The 14,453-nt window shown below is 41.1% G+C and overlaps 3 protein-coding genes across 7 annotated transcripts in view; 2 read left to right on the forward strand and 1 right to left on the reverse strand.

Moving 5' to 3' along the window:
* On the forward strand, positions 1 to 14,357 carry sergef (secretion regulating guanine nucleotide exchange factor). Of its 3 annotated transcripts, none has more exons than XM_058075164.1 (11): positions 1 to 66; positions 330 to 468; positions 1,002 to 1,154; positions 1,349 to 1,443; positions 2,612 to 2,672; positions 2,761 to 2,874; positions 2,952 to 3,014; positions 3,255 to 3,413; positions 3,482 to 3,633; positions 4,732 to 4,768; positions 12,480 to 14,357. In XM_058075164.1, exons 1-11 carry the CDS (start codon positions 25 to 27, stop codon positions 12,527 to 12,529), a joined length of 1,065 nt encoding a protein of 354 aa, XP_057931147.1. In that variant the 5' UTR covers positions 1 to 24; the 3' UTR covers positions 12,530 to 14,357. The 3 variants fall into 3 exon arrangements, with proteins under 3 accessions (XP_057931147.1, XP_057931144.1, XP_057931146.1); XM_058075161.1 differs by lacking the exon at positions 12,480 to 14,357 and adding an exon at positions 6,679 to 10,614; XM_058075163.1 differs by lacking the exons at positions 1,002 to 1,154; positions 12,480 to 14,357 and adding an exon at positions 6,679 to 11,216.
* kcnc1b (potassium voltage-gated channel, Shaw-related subfamily, member 1b) overlaps positions 6,324 to 14,453 on the reverse strand; it is a 15,827-nt gene continuing 7,697 nt past the window's right edge. The window contains exons 3-4 of one of the 3 annotated variants that reach the window (XM_058075143.1): positions 13,256 to 13,429; positions 6,324 to 10,029 (exon numbers count right to left, since the gene is read on the reverse strand). In XM_058075143.1, the coding sequence (XP_057931126.1) occupies positions 9,920 to 10,029; positions 13,256 to 13,429 (284 nt within the window). In that variant the 3' untranslated portion in view covers positions 6,324 to 9,919. The other 2 variants (XM_058075142.1, XM_058075144.1) reach the window with 2 other exon arrangements.
* The window catches only part of LOC131130966 (CD81 antigen-like), a 22,998-nt gene continuing 20,313 nt past the window's right edge, over positions 11,769 to 14,453 (forward strand). The window contains exon 1 of the mRNA XM_058075180.1: positions 11,769 to 12,601. The gene's annotated coding sequence lies outside the window, so the exon portion shown is untranslated. The remainder of the gene's footprint in view (positions 12,602 to 14,453) is intronic.

A 14,453-nucleotide genomic window follows, 5' to 3' on the forward strand; every position in this document is an offset into this window, starting at 1 on the left:
ACCGACCGCAGTCATTTACGGCCCATGGAAACCAACCGGAGGTTGGAGTTTTGTTTACTCGCGTGGGTAAGAAGTTCGTGTCCTCTCATTTATTGTATTAATCTGAAGTTAATTATGTTTTCCTATTAGGTTTCATGCTTTCGATAACTTAAATGAATCTTGTGTTAACTTAATATTAAGTAGTTAGCTTGCTGTACTTGTTGTAGCTTCCAATTCCAACGCGGCGAAGAACAACCATCATATTCAAACATAATTGCATGTTATGTGTATGTATACGCATATATATATAAATCTCACGCCTGACATTAAGTTACGAACATGTTTCTCAGGGGGCTAACAGTTACGGGCAGCATGGGCAAGGAGATGAGGAGGACCAGGCTGTCCCACGACTCTCGAACACGGCTCCTCTCCACGGAAGGACGGTCAGGACTGTCAGTGGTGGCGGGGGACACACCGTGGTTCTCACCGGTACGTCACAGTTGTTTTAAAAAAACATGTAAAAATGTAATTAAAATGTATTAACTAGGCTTCTCCCTGCCAATAAATACGCTCAGCTCGATGTGACGTTGTTTGAATGGTCGGACTTCCCCTGCAGGCCAAACTAAATACTGCATACTTTGACTAGCTGAGGAATCACAATTTCACCAAATTATAGTCCACCTGGAACCACTAAATTGAAGGTAACAAGACATATATACGTAGTTTCCTTAAGCATATTTTCATATGTATTTTCTGTCTTCCTAGCAGAGTGACTAACCCCACTTATTTCCACCAGACAATTAGTCATGTTTCTTAAGCCTTTGCCACCATTAATGGCAATAAAAGTGTTATAACACATCGATTAGGTCCAATTCCAGTGCCACTCTCCATATCGTTTCAGTTGCCATTGTTCCTTAGTGACAATGGAATCTCATGACTCACTTATTCTAATGAGGACAAGTAGTGTAGAAAAAGAATGGATGGATAAATGATATGTTTTATTACAACGTTATTTTGTGCAGATGATGGAGAGGCGTTTGCATGTGGGCAAAATCACAGAGGCCAGCTGGGACTCGGTCACACTACCAACTGCTCAACACTTCAGCACTGCTCGGGCCTGAATCAGAGGGTCACAAATGTTTCCTGCGGATGGGATTTTACTCTTCTTCTCACTGGTGATTAACATTTACCATTTTACTCGAGACACACTGGACTCCTTTTTACTTATTTTTTTACGTTTTCGACTAAAAATTAGGTCAGAATAACTTATTACTACTACTTTGAAAACTGACAATAATTTGCTGAATATTTGTATTCATTTGACAACCCTAGTATATAAATGTATTGTTATTTTTCTTGTTACACACAGATAGTGGCAAATTGTTATCCTGTGGCTCCAATGTGTTTGGACAGCTCGGTATTGGTCATACGGTGAAACAGTCTGCAGAGCTGGTGCTTGTTCAGGTGAGACATAATGGATGCAACGCAATAAAGTTTTTCTGTAGCTCAACAGTGGCTTGTAATCTTTATTACATGCTTGCCTGTGCTCTTCTAAACCATCTGCCCACAGTGGGGGGCGTAACATTCCCTTTATAGCCCCTCCCTTTGGAACTCACTTCCGCCACACATCTGTGACACTGCTTATTATATGACTGAAACATTTAAATGAACATACTATTATCTTCAACTTGCATGTTGAAAATTACGTTTAAAAAAGGAATTGTTTTTGGACAAAATGAATGAAGAATGGATTTGGCAATGTAAAGTAGTGGTTCAGAACTGGTTTGACTGTGGGACCAACAATGACACCGTACTGACAAGTGCTGTGCACTGGCACAAAATAATTTAAAGAACATTGAAGGAACTGTACATTTTTTATTAATAGGATAACTTTAAATTATTTGAGTAAAAGTCTTCATTACATGTACCATGTACTGAACATGTTTAATCAGAGCAAATTGACTTGGAGTTGGATGAGAGATTAAATATCAGAAAGTCAAGAGGGTCTATTTAATGCCGCTTTTCAGCTATCCGGGAGGTACATTTCATAACAGGAGGGGCATTGCTACTGTACATCCCCAAACCCGGGCCAATAGTTAAAATTGATCATTAATCACCTCTCTGTCCATTCTACTGTCACACCTCGGTGTCTGCATTGTGGGCAGAATTCTCCCATCCAGACAATTCTCTTTATTGTGCTCTTGGAGCGCCTGTGTCCCTCTTCTGCTCACGCTATCCCTCTAAAGCATGACATAGTCGCCCAAACACCAGTCACACACACACCTTGTTGTGTTGTAGCAAGCAAATAGCACATAAAACAATGCAAGGTGCATTCACAGTTATCGTGTTATTTCCGTTACCCGCCAGTCGAGAATCAGCAATGTAAATTATACCCATCCCTAATAAATGTACTAAGTAACAAAACTGCTGATTTTTATGTATTTTTTTTAATTTTTTTGTTGATTTTATTCTCAGAATAATGAAATGCAGTTCTAGAACACTGAAAAGTACAAACCAAACAAATAATGTTTCTATCTTGTAAAGGCAGGTTATATCATGGTTTGGTTAATTTGGTTGTGTAGGTGTCCATTACGTCATAACCTTTAAGTATGATGATGTTTTTTGTTGTCAGGGTCTAAAGGAGCGTGTGGTGAGTGTAGCAGCAGGCCTCAGGCACTCACTTGCAGTCACAGGTATGTACTGTATGTACAGGAAATAACTTCTCGTATTTTTAAGTTGTCAGTGAATCCTACACAACCTCATCCTCCATTCTGCTTCCAGACTCGAAATGTGTTTACCAGTGGGGGACAGGTCTCTACCGTCTTGCCAAAAGAGCACTCAGTCCCGACCCTGTTCCATCACACCTCAACACCAATGTTCCTTTACTGGTGCCAGGTTAGTGCAACTTTATTTTGACAAATACAGTATGAATGGGTGATGGTGATTCATTGGATTGTTTGGCTGTGTTGCAGGAATGGATCAGAAGATGGCACACTTTGTCACTGCAGGCTCAGCTCACTGTGTGTGTCTTACAGGTATCGCTCGTAGCATCGGGTGAAGAATAGAATAGAGACCTTCAAAGTACATTAAACATCTAATACATTTGAAATATTTTTCTTCACACAAGGTTTTATAGTTTGTGCTTATGAGCTGTTCTTGCGCAACGTTGTCATACATCTCTTGATTCCGTCCTGTAATTAGTGGATCGGTGGCTCCTGATTACTGCTCTGCCTCTGCCAGATGAAGACTAATGGTCCTTCTGTTGTTACATACAGGAGACGGTGATTTATTTTTGTGGGGAAGTAACAAACACGGCCAGATCACTGCCACAGAGCCTTTCTTGTGCACTCCTACTCAGCTGAAGTGCTCATCATTTGGTGGAGAAAAAGTAGTCAATGTGTGGAGTGGCTGGACTCACCTTGCTGCGCAAATGGGTAAAAACACTCCAACCTGTCTGTGCCTGTCACATCTGCCGTAAATGACCAAAATAACATCTTTGCAGTGAGTGGGAGAGTGTTCACGTGGGGCAGAGGGGATTATGGACAGCTGGGCCGACCACTGACAAGTCCTCTGAATCGTGAGCACCAGTCTGCAGATGGTGAAAGCCAGATTCTCCTCCCTGCAGAGGTTAAAATCCTCTGTGGAGCAACACAGGTGAGACTAATTTAATAGTAGTAGCAGCTATAAGGACAGGATTACATGTTAGAGTAAGCAACCTTAAGGTAGTTTTAATCATGTGTTACCTGGTAATTCCAGCAGGAGGAGCTGCTCACCCATAAATGGCAAAAGAAGGCAGCTGAAAGTAGTTTAGTATGAGGAGCACCACAGTTCACCTAGTGAGAGTGAGGCCCCTTCATGAAATACATCATCGTCTGTGCAATAAAAAAGCATGCACAATTTCCATTATCACCCACGAGGGATAGAACCATTAATATCTTACCTACTCAGAGGTTTCTTCTCCCATCGGGGCCATTGTGGAAAATCATCAAAGGACTGCAGCAGTTAACCTATAGTCTATATGGTGGCTGTATGAAAGGAGATGGTTGCTAATAAAGCAGATGTCACGGACGGCCAAGGTCGAGGTGCAGATCATTCTTATCCAACATGCGGCAGTTGTTGCTGCAGCAGTGGCATATGTCAACGTGCCGTCACCTTGCGTGCGTAAAAGGTAAAGGTGAAGATGGATTTGCTGAGTGGACAATGAATCTCCTTGCCTGCTCAGCCATGGTAGTCTCTCAGGACCTGGACTGTGTTGCGTGCACAACGCAGAGTCAATGTTTAGTTAGCTGTCATATTTTTTATGACGCATATGAGCATAACAGGTGGAGCAAATAATAACCTGTCATAGGGCTCAGGTGCCACTTTTTTATGCTGAAACTGAAAAGGAAAGTAAGCAGCCCTATTAGAGACGATGTATCTACATTATACTTTTATTGCTTCAGCCGAAAGCTATAGCAAAGCACTTAGACCTCTATACGTAAGATTTATACATTGCTGGTCTGTGTCATTTACAATTTCTGCAGTGGTGGAAAAACTCCAAAGTAAAATATTAGTACACTTACACTTGTCCTGCTCATGAACTCCACTTGCAGCCCAGCAGCATTACTGAAAAGCTGCTATTTTTGTCACTAATTTGTAATCTTTTTGAGGTGAAACCATCAACAAATAAGTTTGCTGTGCTTTTGGTGAACACATGTTTAGTGTAGGCTAACAGCATGAATTGTAAAGTTGTCTTTTTCCCCCCCCCTGCAGATTGCATGTGGATCTGAGCATAATCTCGCCATTGTTGGTAAGCAGTGTCCTTTAAGATATATATTTCAAGATCTGAAGTGATGGCTAATATTGTCCAATATATTACAGTAAAAATATAAGTATGAAAAAAGTTATCCTTCTGGTAGCTTCAGAATATTTCTGAGGTCAACTCATTGCTCTGTGGCCTTTGCAGAAGGAAGTAATTACAGCTCGCTAAGATGGGCGGGGGGGATCACTGACAGATGCAATTATGCTAACAGGCCTGTAAATGAGCTGAATTAACCACACACAGATTTACTGGCGTGTTTTTCCAGTTGAATGTTTGAGAGCAATGTCCCTTTTCATCCGCATAAGCCCAATGACATTGTCACGAATTCCTGGACGAGAACCAACAAACCCTTTTTGAGCATTTGCACTTCCTCATCAAATATACAAAGCTACTTTTCTTCCATGCCAACTTGCAAGGTTAAACAAAAGAAGTCAAAATTTTCTCACATTAAAGTTTGAAAACTGGCCCAGTTCTTACAACAGCATGATTATAAATACTTCAGAGGAAGATGAAACAAAAGCAGATGCAGGCACATCTATAAACTTAATTGTGGACCTGCCATCAATGAGGAAGTAGTGAACAGGGATGCTCTGTCACAACTGTCACTTCTTACAAATATGTTGAAGATGAGAAGGTAAGAACATGTAAAGGCAGCGCGCAAGTGAACCTCTCGCAGCCCCGTCTGCTGTGCCTCCCTCGTTTTTCCTCCTGGCGTGCCCACTTAGCACGGCGGCAGTGGCAGCGGCAGGAGCAATGAAATAGCAAAACAGGATTGGAAACGGAGACCTGAGTGCTGCTATTTCTGGTGCCGAAGTAGGTCAGGCGGAATGGTACCGAGAGCACTGCATGCTGTTTCTGGTATCTGTTGCCTGCTCTACCTCTGCACATTTGCACCTGAGGAAGTGCTCCTCACCCTTCTGGTCGGGGGGGGGTCAGATCGATGAGAGCTGCTCTGAATGTGATACTTTGTGTTCTTGACAAAAGAGTTTTCCCGTTCTCAGGCCTAATGTCTGACAAGTCACAACAGCGGTAGTGTTAATCATTTGGGACATTTTAAGCGATCGATTAAGAAACCATTAAAAACAGGACGTGTTTGCAAGGAAATGGCTTTTGGTTTTAGCGTCTTGATTTCAATTCCTTTTTTGTTGTCCAGAAAGTGCAGCACTTTGTTGCCATGGAAACACTGATGTGCGGTATACTCCTGTCAGTGGGTCCATGAATAAAGCACAGCGGCCAAATAAGGCTCCCTCTCCCCTGGTGAACATAATGCTTCAAAACAGGAAATTCATTTATAGATTAGCACTGGCATCTTACTCAATCCGGTCCATCATTATGAAGGCTTTGTTGCGTGTTTGTAATGCATTCACCATTGCTGGCAGAGTGTCACACTGACATAAGCTTGCTGGCATGACATCTCGGTCTCCTCACTAGCAAAAGCATATGTTTCGGTATCGACGTCCAAGTCTTTGACACCTCGCAATTACCAGAGCACAGAAGAAGAAGAGTCTAAATGAAATGGATGAAAAGACAAAAGCAGGAAAGACACACACAACAGCCAGATAGGGAAAGCTCGAGGATGTGTTACCCTTGAGAAAGCAAGCTCGCTTCTGTTGCCATGGCGATGGAGCCTGTTAGGTAACTGTGTTGCCATGGCACGTGTCTCCTCGGTGATGCAGCCCTGACCACACCCACTAACAAGCTCTCCAGCTGTGAAGAGCAAGGAAGCTTTATTGCTGTCCGATTGTCAAAGTCACTGTGTGTATTTTCCGATGTCCTTTCTTTTCTTTGCAACACACCCACCACCCCAGACTGCTATTATTAGCTCACACGTTTAGGAGAGGGCTTCGCAGTGCTGTGTTCTCTCGGCTCCACTGACCCATGACCCCTCTCCTCCTCAGGGGGGCATTTGCTTTCCTGGGGCTGGAACGAACACGGAATGAGTGGAGATGGTTCACTGGCTGACGTCTTGGAGCCGCAGCTCCTTCCCGGTCTCACACCTTTTCTCATTGGCTGCGGGGCAGGACATTCTATGGCAGTGTGCGCGGGAAAGACGTCTAAAGACGACTCTGCACACATTCCACTGACATTGGACACAGCATGCAACTAAGTCTAGAGCAGAATTCCTAAAATGGAATTATATTATGAATGAACACACATTTGACTGATTTACCTTTCTGCTTAGCACCTGTTGAGGAATATTATGCAACAACTTTCACCATCCAATGGGCCACGGTATCTTTTGGTAGTTAAGTGGCGAAAGCCTGTGTATGTCATAAATACCTAGATATGTGTGGATGTGACTTATGTCTGGTGTGGACGGAGGCCATCATTTCTGTGGCCTGTCCATCACTTTGATTGCCATAACGGTGGGCGATAGTTTTACAGGACATGGTCATCCCTACACCTCCCGCCATGTTGGCCCGCCTGAATGACGGAAGACGTTAAGGCTGCTGCCGCAACTCCGTCTTCCCATGTCAGAGCTTTTATTACCGTGATCTTGAACGTTGGGAGGCACTGATGCCCATACTTCATAGCAGCTATGTGTGTCACAGTGTGATTTACGGATTACACATAAATATTTCTTTACCATAACTTGTCACATGTACCTAAAGAATGTCATATTGGCACCTCCTTTTGATTCAGTCAATTAATTCCTGGCCCATCTTGCATATTTATGAGCTGTGTAGGCATCTGCAGTGCAGTACCTGGGCCACATGTGCAGGTCAAGGACAGTGGGTGGGATTAGCATTGCGCATGCTTAATGCTTGAAATATATGTACGGTATTTATTCTTCTTTTATTTAAAACTCACTAAGGCAATTATAACATACTTTTCATAACATCGGCACTAATGATAATGATGTTAAATTAAAGGTTTTTTACCAAGAAAAATAAACAACCTCTTGAAAATGTTCATCTCTGTGTTTGTTAAATTTTATTTAACACTATTTAATGTACAGGTCTGAACTGTATTGTTCAGAAAAGACACCAAAAATCCCTAACCAACAAACCAGTCAAAACTACCACCGAACACCCTACTAAGAGAACTAGCCACAAAATGGACAGTGTTCAAAACACACGCACTCACTCTTAAATGTCACTAAAAGTCACACATTTAGTTGCCTCTCATATGTTGTACCTGTTTTAATGGCTTTTTTTTTTATAGTATTTGATATTGTGTCAGTGACTAGCACACAGTTCCCAGTGGTTCGTTGGCAGTGTGTTTGCAGTTGTTTGTTAAAAAAAGTTGGTCCCTTTCACACTAACTTTTCCACACAAACAGTCAAAGCTGCACTTGGCAGCAACATGGCTATCATGGTTGTTTTCTACTCATAATGCTCAGTGACTGCCTTTTCTTTTGGAACCACACTGGGGTTCTTTAACAATAGATGTAAAATTGACATCCTGTAAAATGCCAGATTTTTGGGTGACAAAAAATAAACCAGCATTGCAATTTTTACTTTTAATTACTGCTACAACTTAATTACTTACTGAATTGAATTGAAAAACTATGTGTAATTATGAAACAAATATCTCTCTCCACTCCATTTGATGGCAGTATAATTTTGGGGTTATTCATCCAAATCATTCATTTTCTACCACTTATCCTCACCAGGGTCGCGGGGGTGCTGGAGCCTATCCCAGCTGTCTTTGGGCGAGAGGCGGGGTACACCCTGGACTGGTCGCCAGCCAATCACAGGGCACATATAGACAAACAACCATTCACACTCACATACCTATGGACAATTTGGAGTCACCAAATGGTGACCAACGTTTACTAGAAACAGGCTCGACTTACTGCTGGCAATGCAAACCAAACTCCTGTTCTGGTCATACAAGGACCGAATGGCACGTTGTAGCGCACCAACGATCCTGTACGCTCGTAGCACCCCCCACAGGAACCCACCAGTTCTGCCACATTTTAAAGCTTTTATCATTAACTGCATCTGGTTGGGAGATTTGTTGTGTATTTTTTAACATAGAAACCTGGCATTTTACTTTGTCAACTTATATCCACTATATCTGTGTGCCTTTTGTACACTGTGTTGCTGGTTGTCTATTGAAAGTCTGTTGGTGACTGACTGATTTAGAGTTTCGGAATTTCTACAGTGGAACCTCGGTTTTCGTACGCCCTGTTTTTTGTATGATTTGCAGGTTTTCACTGAAAATTATTGCCATGAATATTTCTGTTTTGGTGCACTCTCAAACTGTGCGCCGAAAAACTAGGTTGTTATATAATTTGTATAAATGTTTTATCGCAGTTTTTGGGTGTAGACTTTTTATGTCTGAAATGGTGGACTCCTTGGAGTGACATTGTTTCTTATGGGAAAACTAGATTTGGTTTCCGTGTGGCCTTCTGCAAACCGATCAATGACGAAAAGCGAGGCTCTGCTGTATTTATTTCATTGTCCTAGACTACTGGTTTTAGAAATCTGCATAAGAGAGGCACTTGTCCAGTATTGTGTGTACTGTGTTTTGGCATCAGTCATTTTGCGCTTAAGGAGATAATAATATTGCAAGTTCTACTTGATTGTCAACTGAAAAAAGCACTGCTAAGCGATACTTCTTAACTATGGGGGCAATTAAAAAAAACTTCACCTAGTTAAAATGTGTTAAGCCTACTGCATTACTACTTAGTGTATGAGTTCATAACAGCACGTTTGACCACTGAATACCTCATTGACACAAAGTAATACTGGTGTTCAAGTATTTTTTTGTGGATGCTCAAAACATCAAAGGAATGTTAAAAGTTCAGTGGTGCAAAAAAGTGCAAAAGTCTCCAAAGAGGTGAGCATGAGAGTGCAAAAAGTGTTTCCAGCTGTTTGACGTGACTTAAAATCGAAGCAACCTTGTTTTTTTTTTTTCTTATGACACAACACACAAATATTTGATGATCACTCAAAAACATTGGTACACACAACTTCAGCACACACAAAAAAAGCATATTTACAACACCAAAAATATAGGCACACAAATTACATCACAGTAACCAGTCACAGATACTGAGCTACATAAGGCTTTGACAACAAAACGTCCTCAGTGCTACATCTATGCTGAGCTAGTGTAGTGATGTACAGGTTGCCACTGTCACACCCATTTAAAAGTACTTAATAATACACACAACAATGCTACAGCACTATCAGGTAGGTGACGGGCCATTATGGGTCATACACATAGTGGTTGGTACACCATGGTTCATAACACAAACTGACTCAGTTGGTTCTCTGCTCCGGTGCTGTCGCTGGGTCTCTATAAACATATAAAAAAAAAACAATAACAAAAATAAATTATTACACCAAGTATGTTTTATGTAGGAATTGATGGTAATGGCTGATACCTCTGCAGCGCAGGGAGGTGGAATGAGACTTGAAGGGTTAAATAAAATGTGCTCCGTTAGTCTCTCATGGTAAAGGCAGGTTTACCATGTGTTTTCCCATGCGTATGGCCAAGGCGTCAGACAAACACGATTGTCTGGTTGGACTCGGAGTCTGTTAATAAACATGCCCGGTCATGCGGCCTTTCAGGGGTTGAGATCCACATTTCAGTCATCGTCATGCGGATGTTTTATGTCATGCTCTCACCGTCACCGTTATTCTTGAATACCCAATACACAAGTATCAACACAAAGGAAAGATGTTGTATGCATGTGCTGTTGAATAAAAATGGAGTCTAAACACTCATTGAGTATAAAATTTATTTCATGCAAGGACTTATATTTACATATTTGATTTGAATACTTTTCTGTTGCATAAATGTAAAATACATGCATTTACCTTTCCCCAAGAAGACCCACATCTCATCTTGTTTTGTATGTTTTTTTTTTCACCTGCATTTCTTCACATCAAATCTTCACAATTTTTTTTCTGAATATATATATATATAACGTCCATTAATCACCACAAGAGACATGACTTGAAATGTAAAACTATTCAGAATGAATATACTCATGTACTTAAATCTTATAGAAATTTGTGACATTTCTGATTAGTCAACATAAAATCTGTTAAAGTGCCTTGAACAAAATTGTGCATAATTATCGGGACAGTATCAATACATGTATAACTGTAGCAGTATTGATATTTATGAATCATGAAAACAGACTGAAACTTGATATATATTATATATTTCTTAGATTGGCCCTTGGTTTATATTTTGTGCTTCGTAATACAAAAATGTTTTCGATTAATCTTAGTCTGTAACAACCAAAAGGTGCGATGACCTTTTATAAAAAGAAGTCATGAGCAGCTTTTAAATGCACTGATGCTACAACAGTGTTGTATTGTGTCAAAATCTTTTTCTTTAACATGACCTCCCCTGATTTGAAGGCACAATTGTTTGTAATTCTTGTCTAAACGTCTGCATCTTAGCCATAATAGCAGTTGCAGCTGACTACTGTTAAAAAAATTCTAACTACCAGTGGATTATAGTTGTTAAAAAATAAAAATATATGTCTTTACCAGCATAAGTTGGCTTTGTGCCAACTAGTTCAAGTTAAATGTTTTTTTTTTTAAATTGGCCCCAGTCAAATGAATACATGAAAGTATGAATAAATATATGAATTTGGGGAAAGGCAAAGAATGGCAGCTACATAAAAATCTCTGCTGTGACTGAGTCTCTTATAAAGCTGTCTCAAATATGCATAAAAATGGCAAAGCGTAGATGCTTTTGAGAAGAAAACGTTTTTACATGTACTGCAATACAGTTAGCTTCTTGTCGAACATAATTTCTCATGCACTTCATGCAAAGGAACAAACAAGTTTAGTTCTGTTGACATTAGTTATATTCATCACTAGCATCATAGGAATTGTCATCATCTCCATAGTGTATTTCAATGCATCATCTTGCTGCAACCCCCCCCTAAACCCATGTCCCGTTTTTATGTGGCCACTCTGATAACATTGGCAGGTTTGCTCTTTCAGAATTCGAACGTCTGTACTTTGCAACATACATAGCACTTAAGAGGAGTTCCCTTAACAGCTGGCAATGGTACATGTTGGATATGTGTTTTAAATGTCCAGCATATTATTACAACTTATGAAAGTTTCTTCTTTCACAGAATTGTCAAAAGCAAAATGAGATTAGAAAATTATGAGATCAAAAGCAACAGAGCAACAGGCAATGACGTCAACATAGGGAAAAAGAGGTGCGGGTTAGCCTGAAGTAGAACAGTGCTTTGTCTGAAAGTGAGGAGACCCATGCACGAGTGGCATCTCACCGATGTGACTTCTAGTCTATAAGGATATGATGACACCCCCAAGGAGAACACTTGGGAAGCGTTAGAAACAGTTGAGATACAATTTTCCAGGAAAAGGAAAATAAAAATGAGAAAGCAGAAAGCGAAGGCAAAACCAAAACAGGAAATATACGAGGAAGTGGACCGGCCTTCCAATGGCATTGTATCTGCTACTCAACCATGCTACATAATGGATGGGATGGGAGAATGTGAGTGCTGCATTAGACAGGGTGGGCTGCAGGGCAGGGCGGACACTGAGGACACTCCAGAGGCATCCCCGCTCATGCCAGACATGCTGTTAAGGCTCCAAGGCTTTTCATAACCTTCAGTTGAAAAACAGAGAACGTTCTGAGTACACTGCAGCACTGGATCCATGACATGACTGTTTGTTTTTTTTTTTGTTTTTTTTTTTGTGCTCCTCGTCGGTAATACTACACCTGTTGCTTTCTTGTTTTTGTCTCCAAAGAAACAGGTCAACACAGACTTCAGACATGTCAGATTTTCTCCATGCATTGAGTGCATCCGGAGTACAAGAGCATGCACCGGGTGGTACTGGAATGGTTTGGAGTAGAACACTAGGCACCGAAGGTAGGGAATGTCGTCATGTAGCTACTGCTGGAAAATTCACTGCTACAAAATCATGTAGCATTCTTCGGAATGTATTGTGTAAACAATATAATAATAATAATAGTAGTCGGGCTTGGGCCGGCTTAAAAATCCAAATTGTGTTATACTCCTTCACCATACTGATAGCACCCATCAGCAAGACACTTCATGCACCATTATGGCCAAGAGCAATGTAATCAAAGTCAGGATCCCATGTAATAATTATCATTAAAGCACATATACATACATAGTACACACTTAGCACATCAATATATACTTAAGCATGTAAGACAACATATATAAATCTTCAAAATAGTTTTTTTTCTTACTGGTAAATAAATAGGGGTATTACATTATGCATGGTATCAAAAAATATATTATGATGTGACATTTGTGGTGATTGTGCTTGGCCTTAACTTGGAATATGTACAATTCCCGAGAGAATGATTGAAGAGAAGCAGCTGCTGTGAAGATGTGTGGCATTATGAGGTTTGCAGTTGTGTGTTTTTTCTGAGTGTGTTCCTCTGAGGTGTAACACTCATGGGGAAAAATATGGAGGAGAAAAATGGAGCGTGTCCCTGTCTATAGCATGTCAGTATCTTACGGGGGCCTGTGATTGGCTGTTACTGTACATACCCCTCCTCACTCTGCCCCCTGTGTGGTTGGGCCGCTCGGCCGTGGTGACCAGGAAGCAAGGCCGCTCTCTTTCGCTGGGGCTGAAGATTTCCTCTGGAGATATGGCCTGGTCTATGTGAGGGCAGTCTTCATTGGCTAGGGCGGCGTTGGCAGCCTCACCGTTCAGCTTGGAATCTGTCAAAAACAAACGAACAAAAAGAGAACACACGATGGAAACAAATCTGGAGTTATATACCAGCATTTTTAATATCTAAAGTTGTCTATTTACTTGGGATTTTTCAACTGGGGCTTTATGTTGCCGATAGGAATCCCGATAATCCATGAGCAAAATAATTGAAATTCCAAATACCAATACTGATCACATACATGCAGTGTAAATGTTTAAATGTACTACTTGCTATATTAGGGGTAAGCAAGGTTTTTTCTTGTGAGAGCTACTTTCACAACATGAAAATAGCCAAGAGCTACTCATTTTTATTTTCATAGCTTATTTCAGGCCAAACAAAGCCAATATGCGTGTTTTATCGGAACATTAACAAAATCCTGGTATCCACAACTCACCTTTTGTATTTCACAATGCATTTCTTTCTAGTTTCCACACATTATTTACTGAAAACCTGAATGAAAAGCAAGTTTGCCCGCCTCTGCTGGGCCCCTCCAGCCTAATCCGCTGCCTTCTGAACCGCAGATGCAGCCGACTCCCTCTTCTTGCCCTCGGCATCCCAGAGAGGAGACAAAATATGCCCATACTTGCAAGTACAGCAGTTTGGGACCAGGGAGCCTCAAACTCAGTGTGCCCAAATGCAGCACCATTTCAAAGCGCCGCCCCGGTGAGATATTTTTAGAGGCACGTTTTGCAGGTGCAAAACGTATATCACTCTCACAAAGACAGGAAGTCCCACACACGGCAGACTTGCTTATTCTGAATGCTGCAGATGGGGCGGAGCTGGTCGGCAGAGTATGGGCCGATATCGATACTGCGCTTTTTCACTGATGTCAGCCTATGTCAATCTATCAGCGCACCCCTAGTATTTACCAAGTGCATGGGGTATTTCATGATTGTTTGTTAGTTAACATAATGTCCTCATATAGTGGCTATCTCTTTAAAAGGTGCTGTTTCCCAATTAGTCGGCCGTTCCCCTCCTCCTCCCATTGTGTGATATGCTTTAAATTGATTAATAAATTAAAATAAATTTAA

The sequence above is a fragment of the Doryrhamphus excisus genome, chromosome 6, assembly GCF_030265055.1.
Source record: "Doryrhamphus excisus isolate RoL2022-K1 chromosome 6, RoL_Dexc_1.0, whole genome shotgun sequence".
Classification (NCBI taxonomy): Eukaryota; Metazoa; Chordata; class Actinopteri; order Syngnathiformes; family Syngnathidae; genus Doryrhamphus; species Doryrhamphus excisus.